Source organism: Loxodonta africana, chromosome 7, assembly GCF_030014295.1.
Source record: "Loxodonta africana isolate mLoxAfr1 chromosome 7, mLoxAfr1.hap2, whole genome shotgun sequence".
Lineage (NCBI taxonomy): Eukaryota > Metazoa > Chordata > Mammalia > Proboscidea > Elephantidae > Loxodonta > Loxodonta africana.
This window is the reverse complement of record NC_087348.1, coordinates 114559706-114577437: the sequence shown is the minus strand read 5'-3', so window position 1 is coordinate 114577437 and position 17732 is coordinate 114559706. Positions and strand designations below refer to the sequence as shown.

The 17732-nt window shown below is 41.4% G+C and overlaps 1 protein-coding gene and 1 pseudogene across 1 annotated transcript in view; both read right to left on the bottom strand.

Annotated features, from left to right (window-relative positions):
* Positions 1-405: 405 nt before the first annotated feature.
* ENDOD1 (endonuclease domain containing 1) overlaps positions 406-17732 on the bottom strand; it is a 37196-nt gene continuing 19869 nt past the window's right edge. The window contains exon 2 of the mRNA XM_064288834.1: positions 406-4832. Coding sequence (XP_064144904.1) covers positions 3630-4832 — 1203 coding nt within the window. The 3' untranslated portion in view covers positions 406-3629. The remainder of the gene's footprint in view (positions 4833-17732) is intronic.
* On the bottom strand, positions 4847-17179 carry LOC104846385 (mitochondrial pyruvate carrier 1-like protein; annotated as a pseudogene).

Genomic DNA, 17732 nt, shown 5'->3' with positions numbered 1-17732 from the left:
CTGGGCTTTCTTTGTTATGTTAATGAGGCAGTATTAGTGTAGGGTGTCACTTAAATCAATCTCTTTTGAGTTATAAAAGCAAATTAGGAAAACAGAAGAGGAAGTAGAGAGGGGGGAAGAAAGATGCCAAATCATGTGAAGATCACCAAGGAGCCAAGAAAAAGAAGCTGAAGGACAAAGACGTTCCCCCAGAGCCCACAGAGAGAGAAAGCCTTCCCCTAGAGCCGGTGCCTTGAATTCGGACTTCCAGCCTCCTAACTGTGAGAAAATAAATTTCTGTTTGTCAAAGCCACCCACTTGCGGTATTTCTGTTACAGCAGCACTAGGTAATGGAGATAATCCCCAAACCTCACTTCATGTGTTAGGATTCTCCCCTTTTAGATATTTTACGGAAATGCTAACAAGTTGTCAATAATTACTTTATTGATCATCTGCAAGGTCCACGGCATTGCACATAGCTTCAAAATATCCAATTGACTTTTGTCACATTCTCTGTAAAGCCTTCTCTGATTCCCTGGTTTTGTTGCTTTTTCTCCTGTACTCCAGAGAACATGCTTCTGGTACTCTTACTGCAGCACATACCAGGATATGTTACAGGAATCTATTGTGCCATCGCTTCTTCCCACTAGATTTTGAACTCCTCAAAGATGGGATCCATGCGCTGTTCATCTCTGCCACCCTGGTGTTCAGCACATGTTTGATAGATGAATGGATGATTGAACAAATGAAGAGTACTTCACTTTGGTTCCTTCTCTCAAATCCCTAGTCTGCATTTAGGGGGAAGTGCTTATGCTGAGTGAGAAAACACCATTCAAAAGGCCCAAGTGAAAAGAGGAGTGTCCAAAGGTATGGCTGAACCACAGACAAGAACGTCAGTTTCATAAGCATGAAGAGGTGTCTGTCCTCCCCAAGGGCCTGAGGATGTAACACAGCCATAGCAAACTCCTCAAGCCAGAAAAAAAAATGGGGTTAATAAACCTGAACTCCTGCCTCAAGGCCCAGTGTAGCTCACTGGGACGAGGTCAGCAGTTCAGCCACCTGCTGGGCTCCAGGCCCAATACAGCCTGTTTCAGAGGCACAGCCAACACTAGCAGTCCAGAGGAGCCTCAGCCACCTAGCCGTAAGGGTATTTTTTGCTTTACTGTCCGTTCCCAGATTCCAAAAATGGTCATGTAAAAATAAATAGACACTAAAAAACTCTAAAAGAGGACATTTCCAAGCAGCTCCACAAAGGAATGGTTTGGGTGCACTGTCCCTTGCATGGTCCCTGGGGACTCAGGCTGCTGTGGGTGCCTCCTTTGGGCCTTTCAGAACGCAAATACGTACTATGAGGGAATAATGGATCCCACGGGATGCAACAGTATGATATTGTGCATGGGAATCTAATGTCTTCATGACACATGCCAAATTTAATTGATTAGTCAGGGCCTGGGTCTTTTTGATGAATTTGAGAATTTTGCTATGGTCAGGGAGGCAGGTGAATAGCAGCACGCATGCCACGTATCTGACATCCCAGGTGTGACAGGATATGTGCAAAAGACTTGGCTCCTGATCTGCCATCAGCTAGTCATGAAACTGAGGGCAAGCCGGTTGCCTCCTTGTGCCCCAGATTCCTTATCAGATGAAGGTTTAACCAGACTGTCTCTGGGGTCACATCTGAGATTTCCTTTCTTTCATCCATCATCATTACCAAGGTAAAACCTCACCCTTTCGTTTACCTTCACATGCCTGAAATGAAGGCAGGCCCACTGACAGACTTTTATGTTCACAAACATGAGTGTTTATAAAATACTGCTTAAAATTATTAGATAAATCTAGTGCCTATCTCCCTATCATGTACTGATCTAGTGTTCATACTCCCCAAACTTGCATCACACATCCATCAGGATGGCAGCTCATTGGCTGCTGCTCTACTTTGGGTCTAATTCAACTATCTTTCTGCAACATTAATTCCCACTGTACTAACAGTTCTCATTGACCAACCCAATGCAAATGGCTGACCCATTGTTCTCTCCTTGAATGTTCTGTCTTTCTCAACATCTAATTTTTGCATCTACCTTTCTGATGACTGGTGGCCTGCACCCTCAAGCCGGTATTTTACACTTGGCCCTTTCTTGCCTCACAGCCACTCTTTAGAACATTCAGAAAAATCTAGGTGATTCCATCCCAGCTGTGGAAGGTAGAGCAAAGTTTGGGAGGCTCTGCTTTCTCCTGTTACCATTTTCAGTGCAAGGTTTAAAATGACAAGTGCTTGATCCAAAAATTTAAGATAAGCTCTCAAACTGAACTTGTCTTAATGGGAGAGCTATCTTTTCCAACCTCAAACACACTATAAAAATAATCTTCTAAGAGGTAATAATTCTTAATCAAGTATTTTTATATACAGTTTTTTTTTTTCAAAATTATTAGAGCAGTTTTTTGTTTTAAGTTTGTGTGTGTGTGTGTGCAGCTCTTTTCTATACATTTAGACCAAAACAATCATTTAAGCCTAAAAGTTTGAGTGGTTCACCATCCTGGGTACTTGCCCGATGCATTAAGAAAGGTTGATCTAGTATGTTGCAGAATATGAATATACATATTAGCTTAGCATGCAGGTCTTTGAACTCAACCTTCTCAACTACAGCTTTAATATATACCCAGTGAATCCAAGATTGGCTGAAAATGTCCAAGGGCTCCCACCCTTGAGTTCTCTTCCTTACACCTGAGAGGACTGTATTACACTGTTCAAGGGGCAAGAAAATCTTTGCTCTTATATTCTCACTTAGTCATGCCACATCTGGCAAAGTACAGAGTAACAAAAATGCTTAACGTTATTGAAAAGAAAAATGCAGCAAGGTTTAACTTGGAAACCACAGAAAGCTAACAGATACAGCAGGCTTTCTAATCCCAGCCTAGAAAGTTATCTCAGTAGAGAGGCATTGTCTGCATTTCACCAAGTTCAGTTGGGTTGAGGAGAAAAAGCAGAAATTGCTAACAAATTGGCCAGGGATATTTATTCAGTTTTATCTAGAGCCTCAGGGAGTAATGAGGGGAACAAGATTCCCTTCCTCTTTTCTCAAAAACCCTTTGGTTTAAAGTTGTCTTCTTCCCTATAATTTTAAAGTTGTCTAACAAAACCAAACCAAACCCAGTGGCGTCGAGTCGATTCCAACTCATAACGACCCTATAGGACAGATTAGAACTGCCCCATACAGTTTCCAAGGAGCGCCTGGTGGATTTGAACTGCCAACCCTTTGGTTAGCAGCCGTAGCACTTAACCACTATGCCACCAGGGTTTCCAAAGTTGTCTACACCCCTATAATTTTTAATCATCATAAATGAACACCAGAGTATCTCAGAGCTCATCTATATCAGTGAATAACTGAAATTATTAATGGCTTGAAAGTCTGCACATATCACCGGAGGTACACAGCAGATTACCTACACATAACCCCACCCTGAACGTCTCTCTTGGATCAAGTCTAAACTGTACCATCTTCCTTTGCTAAAACAGACAGATACCCCACCAGCGGTCAACTATAATCATTGACTCGACAGAAGCCCACTGTAAAGATAAAACATTCCAGATTTCTCTATGAAAAAAAAAAAATCAAATTCACTGTGGCTGAACACTATTAGTTTTTTGAGTTCTATAGCTCCCCAGAATTGTCAAAAGCAATCCTGTAGCCGATCCGTTTGCAGATACCAAAAATAACTTGACACAGACCAACCATAGTGCCAAATGCAGTGTCAATTAGCAGAGACACAGTGCCACCAAGGCCCACAGCAATGTCCTTGCACACAATCGGAATAGCACCCACAGTATACACAGGGAAAGTGGCCACATCCACAATCACCCGGACAGGGATGCCCAGAACACGGCAAACAGCCTTCAGCAGACAACAAAGGATCCGGAGAATGGCCCTGATGATCTTGGCCGTGACCTTGAGCACCTTCCAGGGAATGCTCACCAACTCTTCCCCAATGGCCATGAAGTATGAGACGGTGGCTGAGCCCAGGTGGTAAAGGCAACTTTCTATGCCGTTTATCGCCTGTTTGGTAAGGTACCACAGGAAACAGACAGTGTACTTCAGGACTCCCACCATAACGTAACAAATCAATTGGAAAAGCTTGATGAATGGGGTAGCAATGATGCCCATCAGTTTTCCCAAAAGGCTACTACTACTTTCCTCAGGTGCCTCTGGAGACAAAACAGCAGACCTCTTGTTCTTTGTGCTGGAGAGAGGAACAGGGATCACTTTAGATTGCACCGTTCGCTCTTCATCCTGGACTTGGTTAACCATTTCCAGGATTTTCTTCATTTTCTCTGTGTCTTGCTCAGTTTCACCACAGTTGTTCTGGAACAGCTGAGGGTTAGATGGAAGCAGTTTCTCAAGATCTTTCACCATCACATCTTCTATGACATCACCGTCCTGGATGTGCTTGACAAAGCCCATAGCCCAGCCTCCAGGAACAGCACAGCAGGCTGCCAGCCAAACAAACTTAGGGACCGTCACTTTGTCTTTAACTTTGTGGTCTGAGGGCACTGCACCTGTGATGATATACAGGTTTTCCCCATTGCCACACTGAGGGACCAAGGCCTGGTCCATTAGGCTGTTGAGATTCATGTACCACCGTTCCCTGAAGGACGGGGTCATCGGAGCTGCATTTGTGAGAGTGAATGTGGCCATCGGGAAATCACTGCTGAGGGGGAATGGATACAGCTGTCCTCTTTGATAATCAGAATCTAGGTAATCTGTATTCAAGGCTTGCTTACTTCCCAGATTGTTCACCGAGGTGATGGCATCAGCTTCATCAATCACCTCCTCAAGGTTGCTGTTGGGGTCATCGATCTGAAAGAAGAGAACAAGTGTTGAGATGTGACCTTGTTCACAGCAGAGAGGATGTACTTGAATCATGAGATTCTAGAGAAGTCTCTATTGCACACTCATTTCTCATGAAGGCTGGGTTCACTGGCACATGTACACTTCATTCTAAATATTCCACAATTCTGCTGTTTGAACACTTATTTCAAACAGGCTGTTTCTGTTTTACTCCCTGTGTATACCCCATCCCTGTTCAGCAGTACTCCCCTACTTCAAACACGCACACACAAATACACTATCCTGATACTCATTTTTAATCTGCTGTGGTTTTATGAATTTCATAGTTCTTTTCTGGAATATTTTCCCATGGGACTCAAATTAGATGCAAAAGTGAAAACAAAGGGAAGCAGGTTTCAACAAGAAATCAGAACTGCAATTCAGATAACAGCCACCGATTTTTGCTGCAATTTAATACCTACATTCTTAACGAATGTTTGCACACTGTGAGATACATGAAAAACAATCAACTTCAATCACAGCATCTAAATCAAATAGGGGAAAGTAGACAGTCTGGTGTAAGTTATTACACACTTAGGCCAAGCTAAAATTCAACTTTAAGCCTGCTGTTTGAACTGAACCTCCCCATGACATTTGCTGTTATTAACAATTCCTTTTCATTCTTGGTCAATCTAGATATGTTATATACCAATTATTTTATATATATACATATATTAAAAAGAATTTTTTTATATGTAGATACACACATGTATATATATATACATATATATATATATATACGCACACACACACATTCCTTCCTTTGGTTCTCCTTTTTTTTTCTTTTTTAATTCAGCAGTATAATATATACTTTCACTTTGCCAATCTGAAAAAACAAAAGGGAAGAGCTCAAGAATAAACCTAGGCCCTAATTTATGGCGTAAATAGAATATTAAGCGTAACTAAAAATGCACAACTCCAGAAGATAAACTAGATAACGAAGACCTCCTAAAAATTAAATAGCCATGCTCATCAAAAGACTTTTCCAAAAGAGTAAAAAGAGAACCTACAGACTGGGAAAAAATCTTTGGCAATGATATATCTGATAAAGGTTTAATTTCTAAAATCAACAATAAAAAGATAAGCAACCGAATCACTAAATGGGCAAAGGACACGAACAGGCACTTCACCAAAGAGGACGTCCAGGCGGCTAAAAATATATGAAAAAATGCTCGCAACTATTAGCCATTAAAGAGGTGCAAATGAAAACCATGATGAGATACCATCTCACCCCTGCAAGAATGGCACTGATAAAAATTTCAGAAAACAATAAATGCTGATGAGGCTGTGGGGAGACTGGAGCTCTCATACACTGCTGGCGGGAATGTAAAATGGTACAATCACTATGGAAAATAATAACAGCGCTTCCTCAAAAAACTAGAAATAGAAATACCGTATGATCCAGCAATCCTACTCCTGGGAATATATCCTAGAGAAGTTAGAGCTGTCACACAAATAGACATATGCACACTCATGTTCACTGCAGCATTATTTACAATAGCAAAAAGGTGGAAACAACCTAGGTCCCCACTGACAGATGAATGGATAAACAAACTATGGTACATACACACAATGGAGTACTATGCAACTATAAAGAACAATGATGAATCTCACAACATGGATGAACCTGGAGGGCATTACGCTGAGTGAAATAAGTCAATCACAAAAGGACAAATATCGTATGAGACCACTATTATAAAAACCCAGGAAGAGGCTTACACACTGAAAAAAACAGTCTTTGATGCTTATGAGGGAGGCGAGAGGTGAGGAGGGAAAATCTCTAACTGGGTAGTAGCCAAGCATTAACTTTGATGAAGGGAAAGACAATGCACAATACAGGGAAAGTCAGCACAACTAGACCAAAGCAAAGCAAGATACTTACAGGAACACAAAGGGGGAAAAAAAAAAAAGGCAACCAAAGTAAATACTATAATGTAGGGTCGCTATGAGTCGGAATGGACTTGACAGCAGTGGGTTTTTTTTTTTATACAACCCTACAACAGTAAAAACAAACAACTCACAAGCAGATACGTAGGCAGATACATATGCTGAAGAGGGAAGGGAGGGCATATATAGGTTAGACTGTGGAGATTTTTACATACATATTTGTATGCACAGAATATATTCATATATGTAATAGAACACAATGGGGGCACAGTCACAGAAGCTTCCTACGCACATCCAAATACCTCGAGGGACAAAATTACTGGGGCTGAAGGATGGGGACCATGGTCTTGGGGGACAATTAGGTCAATTGGCATAACATAGTTCATAAAGAAAATGTTCTACATCCCACTTTGGTGAGTAGAGTCTGAGGTCTTAAAAGCTTGCCAGTGGCCATCTAAGACACATCTACTAATCCCATCCAGTCCACAGCAAAGGAAAATGAAGAAAACCAAAGACACAAGGAAAATATTAGTCTGAAGGACTAATGGACAATACGAACCACAGCCTCCACCAGCCTGAGCCCAGAAGAACTAGATGGTGCCCAGCTACCACCACCAACCACTCTGACTGGGTCACAATAGAGAGTCCCGGGCACAGCAGGAGAAAAATGTAGAACAAAATTCAAATTCACAAAAAAGATCAGACTTACTGGTCTAACAAAAGAATAGAGGAATCTCACAGACTAGGGCCCCCAGACACTCCTCTAACTCAGAACTGAAGCCACTCCTGAAGTCCACCTTTCAGCCGAAGATTAAACAAGCCTATAGAACAACCAGTAACACATGTGAGGAATGTGCTCCTTAGATCAATCAAGTATACAAGACCAAATGGGCAACACCTGCCCAAAAGTAAAGGCAAAAAGATGGAAGGGACAGGAAAGCTGGACGAACGGAAATGCAGAAACCAGCATGAAAAGGGGGAGATTGCTGACACGTTGCAGGGATTGCAACCAATGTCACAAAACAATTTGTGTATAAGTTTTTGAATGAGAAACTAATTTGCTCCATAAACTTTCATCTAAAGCACAATAAAATTTTTTTAAAAAGAATCATAGATATGCACCAGGTTTAGTCATAACTGGAGACAACCTAAATATCCAGTAATAGAGGATGGTTAAATGGTGCTATAATCAAACAATAGAATACTACACAACCATTAAAAATAGTATAGAGTTATATGAAATATTACATTGCAGGCTGGTCATAATTTACTAGGCTAAAATCAGATTATAAAAATACTTTTACATGAAAAAAAAATACATAGGCCTAGAAAAAAGACTAGAAGGTATATGTGAAAATATTATCCATGATTATCTTTAGGTGCTTAGATTGTGTGGTTTTGAATTTTTTTTTGTTTGAACATTTCTATGAAAATTTTCCACAACAAAAATTATCATATCTGAAGTAAGAAATAATAAACTTATGATTTTATTAATCTTCTGGTCTGTGATATTCAAAAACAGCACCCTGGACAATCAAGTTTAAATATATATTTAATTATATAAGACAATACTAAGTAACAAAATATTCCCTATAAATGAAAATACAGAACAAAAGAGGTTTCATCCTAATTTCAAGGAGGAAACTCTCTTCTTAGCTTATTTTACAGATGGAGAAAGTAAGACACAGTAAGAAAAAGTAACTTTCCCAAAGTCAGTTATCCATTAGTGGCAGCAACTGAGTTTGAACAGAGATCTGTCTTTTTTTCCCTCAAAGCATATTTTTGTTGTTTGTTTGTTTTTTACTAACCCATACTTTCATCTTAAATGGACTCTGCCGTGCCAGTTTTCTCTATCAGAGAGTGGAAAACAACACTGCCCTACACAGATTGCTATCCGTAATCTCCTTTGCTCTCTGTATTATGGAATAAATGAAGCTCCTTGAGGTTGCAGGGAGGGAAGCTGATATCTGGATCCTCTGAAGTTGCAGTGCCCAGAATGAAGAAAGAACGGAAAAGAAAAGGTCAAAAAGTGTGTGCACAGACTGCTCCTCATGCCTCCTTTTTGCCTTTGTTCAGGGCAGGTAGTAGCTGAGCCACTAGCTTCACAGCCCAAAAATGTGGCAGCACATTGGGCAACCGGCCAGAGTAGTTGCCAGGGTGCTAGGAAACAAACAAACTCTTTCCCATGGACTTGACTCTGACTCATGGCGACCCCCATGTGTTAGAGGAGAACTGCTCCATGGGGTTTTCTTGGCTGTAATCTTTATAAAAGCAGAGCACCAGGCCTTTCTTCCACAGTGCTGCTGGGTGGGTTTGAACCGCCAAGCTTTTAATGAGCAGCCAAGTGCAAACTATTTGCACTACCTAGGGACCTCTCAGGGTGAGAAAATGGTTAGTTGGCTGACTCACAAGAGGCACTGTTCCTATTTATTAGCACCTCACTGACCTACTCCCTTTTTCCTCTACACTAGCAGGGGCAGAATAGTAAGAATCTATGCTCAGCAAGCTTTCCTGGAGAAAAACTGTAAAATCAGTGCTCCTACCTCAGCCTCCTCCACTCTTACTCCACAGAGATCTTTGAGACATTTAGGAAAGGGACCCTATGCAGTCAAGGTGACCTAGAAAAATCGTAAAGCTTAACTGAATCTAGACTGTGCTCCTTAAGGCTATTTTCAATAAACAAAGACTTATTCAAGTTGCCTTCTATATTAATGAGGGGCTCACTGGAAGAATACCAAAGCATAGAAATCCCACAAGAGTAGAACCAACTGACTCCACAAAGACCCAGGAATGTGGTATAACTTGGCACTGCTAGAACTAGAAATGAATCCCAGGCAACCCTAGGGAATCCTGGCAACTACAGTCTGTGATTGGCATTCACCAGACTTAGCCACACTTGACCTCTCTCTCTGTCCTTCTCCCACCTGGCTTCTTCACCTACTTACTTTTGCATATTCTGTATAGCTCTTCTTTGCTTCATAGCTTCTGCTTACTTACGGTTCCTGTTCCATCGTAACTTGAACACGAACCATCATGGGCTCTCTAGCCCACTTGCCATATCTTTAACCTTTATCTTCTCCTGCTACCTTATTTCTGACTTCAGACGTTCAACAGGTGGGATCTGATTTACTCATCTTTTCATATCAGGCCATATCAAGAAAAGCCTATGGAGTACTTGTCCCTGAGTCAAATGCCCACCTGCCCACCTCTGTCCAATCAGTTGTGGCTGGGTGCTGGAGAGAGGACTCTGGTGATCCACATATGGCTGCCCCTTCATCAGGAACTGTGGGAGTACCAGGCATTCTAGGCTTGGCTTGTCTGGCCATGGCCTTAGTACAATACTCTAATGTACATAAATTAGTGTGGATCCTGGTAACCAAAATTAAAACACAAAGTAAATAATTGAGAAATTTCCCAAAGTTTATCTAATCTAGTATGAAATCTCTGTCAAAAACACCAAAGGATCTCTTAAAAGAAGACATGCTGATCTTCTAAGAACCTTGTATTCTTTCCTTGTAGAATTCAATTAGAAATACACTGAAGCCTATCTTTCTATCCTGTATGTGTCTTTTCTTCTTTTTCGTATTTTATCTCTCATCATCCCTCTATAGTGTATTTTAGCTCTCGTCATCCCTCTATACTGTATTTTAGATGGGTTCCTCCGATTTATCTTCCAATTCACTAAATCTTCCTTAAAATTGTGTCTAGTCTATCCAACCTGTTTATTGAGGTGTTTTGTTTTGTGGTTTTTGTTTGTGGTTTTCATTGACAATGTTTTTCGTTTCTGGCATTTCTATTTTTTTTTTTTTTCTTTCTCTTGTGACATTCCTTCCTTTATCTTTGAGTAGTTTAGACATGTTTATTTTAAAATACATTTAAGATTCTCTATTTTATTTAGCTTCTTGGTTTATTTTGTTTCTTCTACTGGTTGACCTCAAGGTAAGTACACGTAAGTGCTTTGCCTTTTTTTTTTTGCTAGTGAGCTTATCTTTATAAAAAGTGCATGGTGTTTTGCTGAAAAGAAAAAAAAATCTAATAGGATTGCTTTTGTGGTTTCCTCTGCCAGAGTCCTATAGAATTGAACGATTCCAGGTTAGTTTTTGAGTTATTTTCTCAGTTCGGGGTTTCCACATGGAGGTAACAGTGTGAATTCAGACTCTCACACAGGAAAGGTACTAGCTCTGGGTTTACTTCTGGAGGATAGTTGACTATTCCCATTCATGACATGGTGTGGGCAACTGCTTCCTGTCACAACTTGCAGGTAGTTTTCTGGTCTGGCTCACCAGTGCTGGCTTTCCCGGCTCCCAGTTTTACTCAGTGAGCGTAGTTCCAGTTCCATGTCATGAACAGGCCCTTGACCCCTGTTCCCAGTTAGGTTAGAGCCCTGGTACCAAGGGCCCGTTTGGCTTCCCATACATAGCTTTGGCTATTGGTTTCTTAAGTATTTTCTGGCACCTGAAAATTTCTCTTTCTTGCTTTTTTTGCCTAATTATGAATTCAATATATTTAAAAAAATATATATATATATTATGCAACATCTCTATGTGTTTGTCATAAGAGGAGAAGAATCCCACATCCACTCAGGCACTTTCGTTTTTCTTTCTTTTATTAGCCAAACTGCAGGTTTAACTCATATTCGCACTGCTGTAGTCAAAACCAAAACTTTAATTAGTCTTCTCCGTAGGGAAATTTAGTGCTTACAGGATGCGATCAGACACTCTCAGTCATTAAGGAAGTCATTTTGGGGATCGAGAAGCCGGGGAGGCAGATGCCTGGCTGGTGCTGGCCGCTGAAGCAGCTGCTGAAGGGTTGCGAGAGTCGGCGGCGGGGGGGTCGTTCCAATGCCGCCATAGTGGTAGAGTAGATAGCGGACCCCCTGAATACTCGGCGCCCCCACATTGGCACCGTGGCACGCCATCGGCAGCAGGGTTTGAGGCTGTACGCGGTAGGCGAGGCACATGAAGGCCAGTGAGTAGAAAATCAGCGCTGTCGTCATGCGGCCGCTGTTGGTCTCCGGGGATGCCCTCATATCCTTGAAGGCGGCCAGTGGAAGGCCCCATTTGGCCACGGGACCTCAAAAGTGCGTGCTAGTCAGGTATTCCCGGAACTCCTTGGACTGCACGTGGTCCCTTGCCCTCGCACTAGTGTCGCCACTGTCACCATCATGGCTGAGCCGTGGGAGAGACAACCAACACTGCTAAGCACTTTACATTAATTTGCTCATTTAACCCTTAAACATCTCTGAGTTAGATTAACTATTAAACCCATTTTACAGGTGAAGATACTGAGGCTCAGTCAGTTTAGGTAAGCTTCCTAAGGTTATGCCCCCAGAAAAGAACAGTTAGGATTTGAAGCTTGCTCAGGCTGAATATAAAGACAGTCCTTGTAACTATGTTTAGTGTAAGTTGAGTGGTATTTTTCAACACTGATGGTGTCAAGAACTTTATAGGCTAAAGCACCTCACTAAAAATTAGCTACAGAGACCACACCCAGCCCTTTCCTAAATCACATCAGCCAGCTTATAAACAACCTGATTCTATTTACTGTCTTCTTTGCATTATTATCTATAACTCTTTTATTTGTTCATGTGAGTGTTTTTGTCTTCCTGAAATTTATTCCTACTGATTTTGTATTTTGCAACTTGAAGTCATCCAAAAAATTGGAATTATAAACTCTTTTTACCTTATTATTTGTTTAAAAATATTAAATCCCAGGACCTTATAATGCCCTGCCAGCTAATCCCCACTGAAAAAAAAATCCATTAGGCTAACTGTTGCTTCTGTCGTAAGACCAGTTTTTTAACCTATGTCAAAACTTTCTTCTGATCCCAAGATGACTAATGTTTTAATAGCCTTTGTTAATGAATCATCTGAAAATCTAAATAAATCACTGTACCAGCTCCCCATTATCTTCATGGTTATTTACCTCTTCAAAACAATCAAGTGTGTTTGGGTAGGCTCTTAATTTCTGAAGGGATGCCAAAATGTATGTGTGTGTTTAACTAAAATGCCTCACTCATGTGTGGGAAACTATACTAAAAATAATGATAGTACCTGATGAAAACAGTTTTAATCTATTCTTGGACCCACTGTCACTGAAAGGGCAGATGTGTTTTTTCCATGCTGTCTACAGACATAGCTCAATGATCTGGTTATTGCAAGTACAGTGAATTACTGACAACACCACTCCCTAAAGACAACAATACACCCAGGGTGTAAGAGGTAATTTCAGATGTTGACTTCTGGGTTACACCTGTTCTTCTGTTTGTACCACTAAGTCTTACCCTTTCGCTTCCTGGTGCAGCTCTGGTGCAGGGGCAGCCACAAAGCTCTCGCTGACTAATCCGCCTCCTCAGCTGACCTAGTGCCCCGGGAGTGCCAATGGAATTTGATACAATTCCTGTATTTGATGGAATTTTTTCTTCTAATCTGTTAAATAGATTTTTAGAAGAATGAACCCTTCCCCCTCCACCCATAAATAATCTTATAGTAAAGTCCATTTCAAATTCAGTATCAGGAAAAATATTGTTTCTCTCAATGAACTGATATGTTTCCTTATACCAGACAGTAAAAAACTATTTAAACCCATAGAACTTCCTTTTTGCTTCAGAATTAAATGAAGGGAAACATTCAATTTTTGTACTAATATGTCAGCAAGAAAAGAATGGAAAACTGAAAAGGAATTCTATTTTTTTCCATTGCCATCGAGTTAATTCCAACTCACAGTGACCCTATAGGACAGAGAAAAACTGCCCCATAGGGTTTTCAAGGCTGCAAATCTTTACGGGAACAGATTGCCACATTCCTCTCCCCAGAGCGGCTGGTGGGTTCAAACTGCCAACCTTTCAGTTAGCAACGAAGCACTTTAACCCCTGTGCAACCATGACTCTTTGAAAAGGAGTACTGGAGGGGAAATAGTCACCCATTCAATAATGAATTTATTGAGTATATATACTATATGCCTAGCACTGCAGGATGATGTATAAGGTCTGATAACACCAATATTACTACTGCTAGCAACATTTACTGAGCACTATATGGCAGGATTCTAAGAGCTTTAAAAAAAAGAGCTTTACATGTATTAAATCTGTAAGTGGCGAAGCTAAGTATTCACTCACTTAAACTCAACAACTAGGTACTATCATTATCACCTCTTGGCAAGTGAGGAAACTGAGGCACATCAAGATTAAGTAACTTGCCCAAGGTCACCCAGTTAAAGTGGTGGAATGAGGGTTAGGATCGCAGCTAGTGATCCCAATGACTGTTTTATATGCTTCAGAATAGGTCTTCACATCCAGAAACTCATCTATTTAGGGAAACATGACATAGATACAAGGTTAAACAGAAAAACAAAAGTGCAGTGCAGCTCATGTTAAATGCAGAATGAATGGTATAAAAAAAAGGCAATACAATTTCAGAGGAAGTCAGGGAAGACTGTACTCAGATACTATACACTGGGGAGACTTTTTGTAGGAAATAAAACCTGAAATGGGACTTGAAGAATGTGCAAGATTTTGATAAACTTAGAGAAATAGAAAGGTCGATAAAGGCTTAGCAAGACTTCTGTAAGAAGGCTTGGGGGCAGAGACAAGCAGCCTGTAAAAACATAATTCTAAGTATGAAAAAGTATAAAGTTTAAGTGGAAAGAATAGCTGGGGACCAGATTATAAATCCTCTGAGATGTGTGTGTGTATAAAACTAATAATAGAATAATTATGACTACCACTTACTGAGTGCTTGCCATGCACCTTGGAAAATACTTGGCATAAAGTATCTTTTTTAATCCTAACAACATCCCTACTGCCTCCCTTCACAGAAGAAGTTGAGGCTCAGAGACACCAAGTACCTTGCCCAACATCACATCGCAAGAATGGGTGGTCTGACTTTAGTGACCATAATGCCCCACGCCTCTGTTCTGCTTTCTGGGCTCTTTAAATACTATGCTTTTAAGTTTGAACTTTACCTGGCACAGGGTGGAAATTCACTGATGGTTTTTGAGGACTGAAGCATCAGTGTGGACATATAATTCCAGGGAGACAGACCCTAAAGAATATTGAATGTTCTGTGGTCTGTCAGAAGAACAAACAAAATCAGTCTTAGAAGAAATACAACCAGAATGCTCCTTAGAAGTGAGGATGGCAAGACTTCGACTCTCTTACTTTGGACAAGTCATCAGGAAAGACCAATCGCTAGAAAAGGACATCATATTTGGTAAAGTAGAAGGTCAACAACAACAAAGAAAGAGAAACTCTCAGTGAGATGGATTGACACAACAGCCAGAACAATGGACTCAAAAATTCCAACGATCATGCAGATGGCATAGGACCTGGCAATGTTTCGTTCTGTTATACATAAGGTTGTCTTGAGTCCAAGCAACAAAGTCCAGGCAACTAACAACAGCAGCAAAGTACTCAGATACAGCAAAAATTGTAAAGCAGGTTTGTAAATTAATAAAATTTAGAAAACATTGCTGCACTCCATTTACTTTCTGTGCAACACTACGAGGTAGGCATTATTATCATCTCCATTTTATACCTCGGAAAACTAAAGCTCAGATAAGTGGTATATACAAGGTCATCCAACCAGTAAGTAACAGAGCTAAGGCTTAAGACCAGCCTTTTAGACTCTAAAAGTCCTAACCCTGTGCCAGGGATAGCCCAAACTCTGCATGAGGAAGGGAATGCAGGGAGCCACAGAGCGGCCACCACTAGAGGATGACAGGAGAATGAAGAGACAACTGGGAGATACAGATGGAGCAATAAGGAGAATCCATTATCTAGCGTCATGTCCACCACTCATTTGCCAGTTTGTCATGGTGGTGGCTTGCGTGTTGTTACGATGCTGGAAACAATGCCACCACTATTTCAAATACCAGCAGGGTTACTCTTGGTGGACAGGTTTCAGCAGAGTTTCTAGATTAACACAGACTATGAAAAAAGGCCTAGTGATCTACTTCTGAAAATTAGCCAATGAAAACCCTATGGATCACAACAAAATATTATTTGATATAATGCTGGAAGATGAGTCCCCTAGGTTGGAAGGCACTCAAAATACACAGTGGCCATAACAATGGACTCGAGCATAGCAACGATGGTGAAGATGGCGCAGGACCAGGGAATATTTTGTTCTGTTGTACGTGGGGACACCATGAGTTGAAGCTGACTTGATGACAATTAATAGCAACAACAGTGTCCCGGTCAGAAGCCAAGGGAGAGGAATACTTCAGCCAGAGAGGCATCAGTGGTGTGTGCCACCTGCTGCAGAGAGGAAAGAGAAGGATGGAGATAAAGTCAAGGCCTTCGATGATTAGAAAATTATTGGCATGATTTCAAAGGGCAATTTCCACAGAGGGCTGAGGAGGAAGATGGGGACTCGATATGGGCAACAGAAGGCTGCATAAACAGATTTTTTGTTGGAGAAATCTTTGGGGAAAAGGCAGGAGTCTAATAGGGTCTTAGCTTGAGGGGCAGAGCGCTAAAGGAAGCAAAGATTATCTTCCTGCTGCCCATTCTTACCCAAGTAAAGGGAGCCCTGAAAGGTTGGAGTATTTGGGTCTGTATGTAAGGGGGTGTCTTGGGGCCTATTACTTGAGATGCTCCTCTAGAGCATCTCAGGGGGACCAATCATAAGGTGACTGGCTAGTGGTATGGGAGCCACTGATCACAGCCCCAGGCCCTGAGGGTTTCTGGGCTGTAAAATCCACGTGAACCTCAGGGACCAGAGTCACCTGGTGCAGATTGGCCACGGGGAGTTTGTCACTGAGGAGGGAGGAGGCACTGCTTGTTGAGTGTGATAATGATCTGCAGAAAACAAACATGAAGCTTCAGCCATTGTCAGAGGCAACATGCTCACCAACTCGCAGGAGCTCTCTCTCTTTGCCTCCTTTTCTCTCTTGTCCTCTGTTATGTGTGAACTGTGTCCCCCAGAAATATGTGTTATATAAATTTCTAACCCCTATACCTGTGGTTATAATCCCATTTGGGAATGAGTTTTCTTTGTTATGTTAATGAGACAGTATTAGTGCAGGGTGTGTTTTAAGTCAATCCCTTTTGAGATATAAAAGAGATTAAACAAGCAAGCAAGAAGCAGAGATGGGGGAAGACAGATGTCATACCACAGGAAGATCAGCAAGGAACAAGGACCTTCCCTGAGAGCCTAGAGAGAGGGAAAACCTTCCCCTAGAGCCAGTGCCCTGAATTTGGACTTCCAGCCTCCTAATTATGAGAAAATAAATTTCTGTTTGTTAAATCCACCCCCTTGTGGTATTTTGGTGATAGCAGCACCAGACAACTAAGACATCCTCCTTCCTCTCACTCTCTTCCCAACTCCTCCATGCTATGTTCACAAGCACTTACTTTGAAATAGCTTAGAGACATGGCAGGTACAAGGGAGTTCCTTTAACTCCAGCAGCAAGCCGTTGATGTGACACATGATCTCAGAGGGCCAGAAAACTATGAGGGTCAGGTGGCTCAGCTGAGATTTCCAAGATCAGCCAGAGGACTGCAGTGGATGGGGAATTATACCAGGGGTGGCTCTGAGAGTGGGCGGAGGGTCATGGATCAGTGCCAGCATACACATTGAGTACAGAGAGGTTTTGCAGAGGGCTAGGATGCTTGGTGGTGGGGAGAATGAGAATGGTGAGAAGGTTATCATTAGTTACCAAGTATTAGTTTTAAAGGGCACATGCAATGTACCCAACTGGGGGTTTGAAAGTCAAGAGGAAAGAGTTACGAGAGAGTGGAAACACTATGCAGGAGAACAGGCTCCCATACATTTGCTTCCTTGTATTTTTACAGTTTCTAAGTATTGGGATGGTATCTTGTACTTTTTGTCTGCCTAAATCATCTTCATATGGTAGATTCTTGGTAATTTTTTTTTTTTTTTTAGTTACACTGTACTAAGTCCACCATCCGTCGGTTTGTCCCACTGTGATAGCTTGCATGTTTCTATGATGCTGGATGCTATGTCACCAGTATTTCAAGTA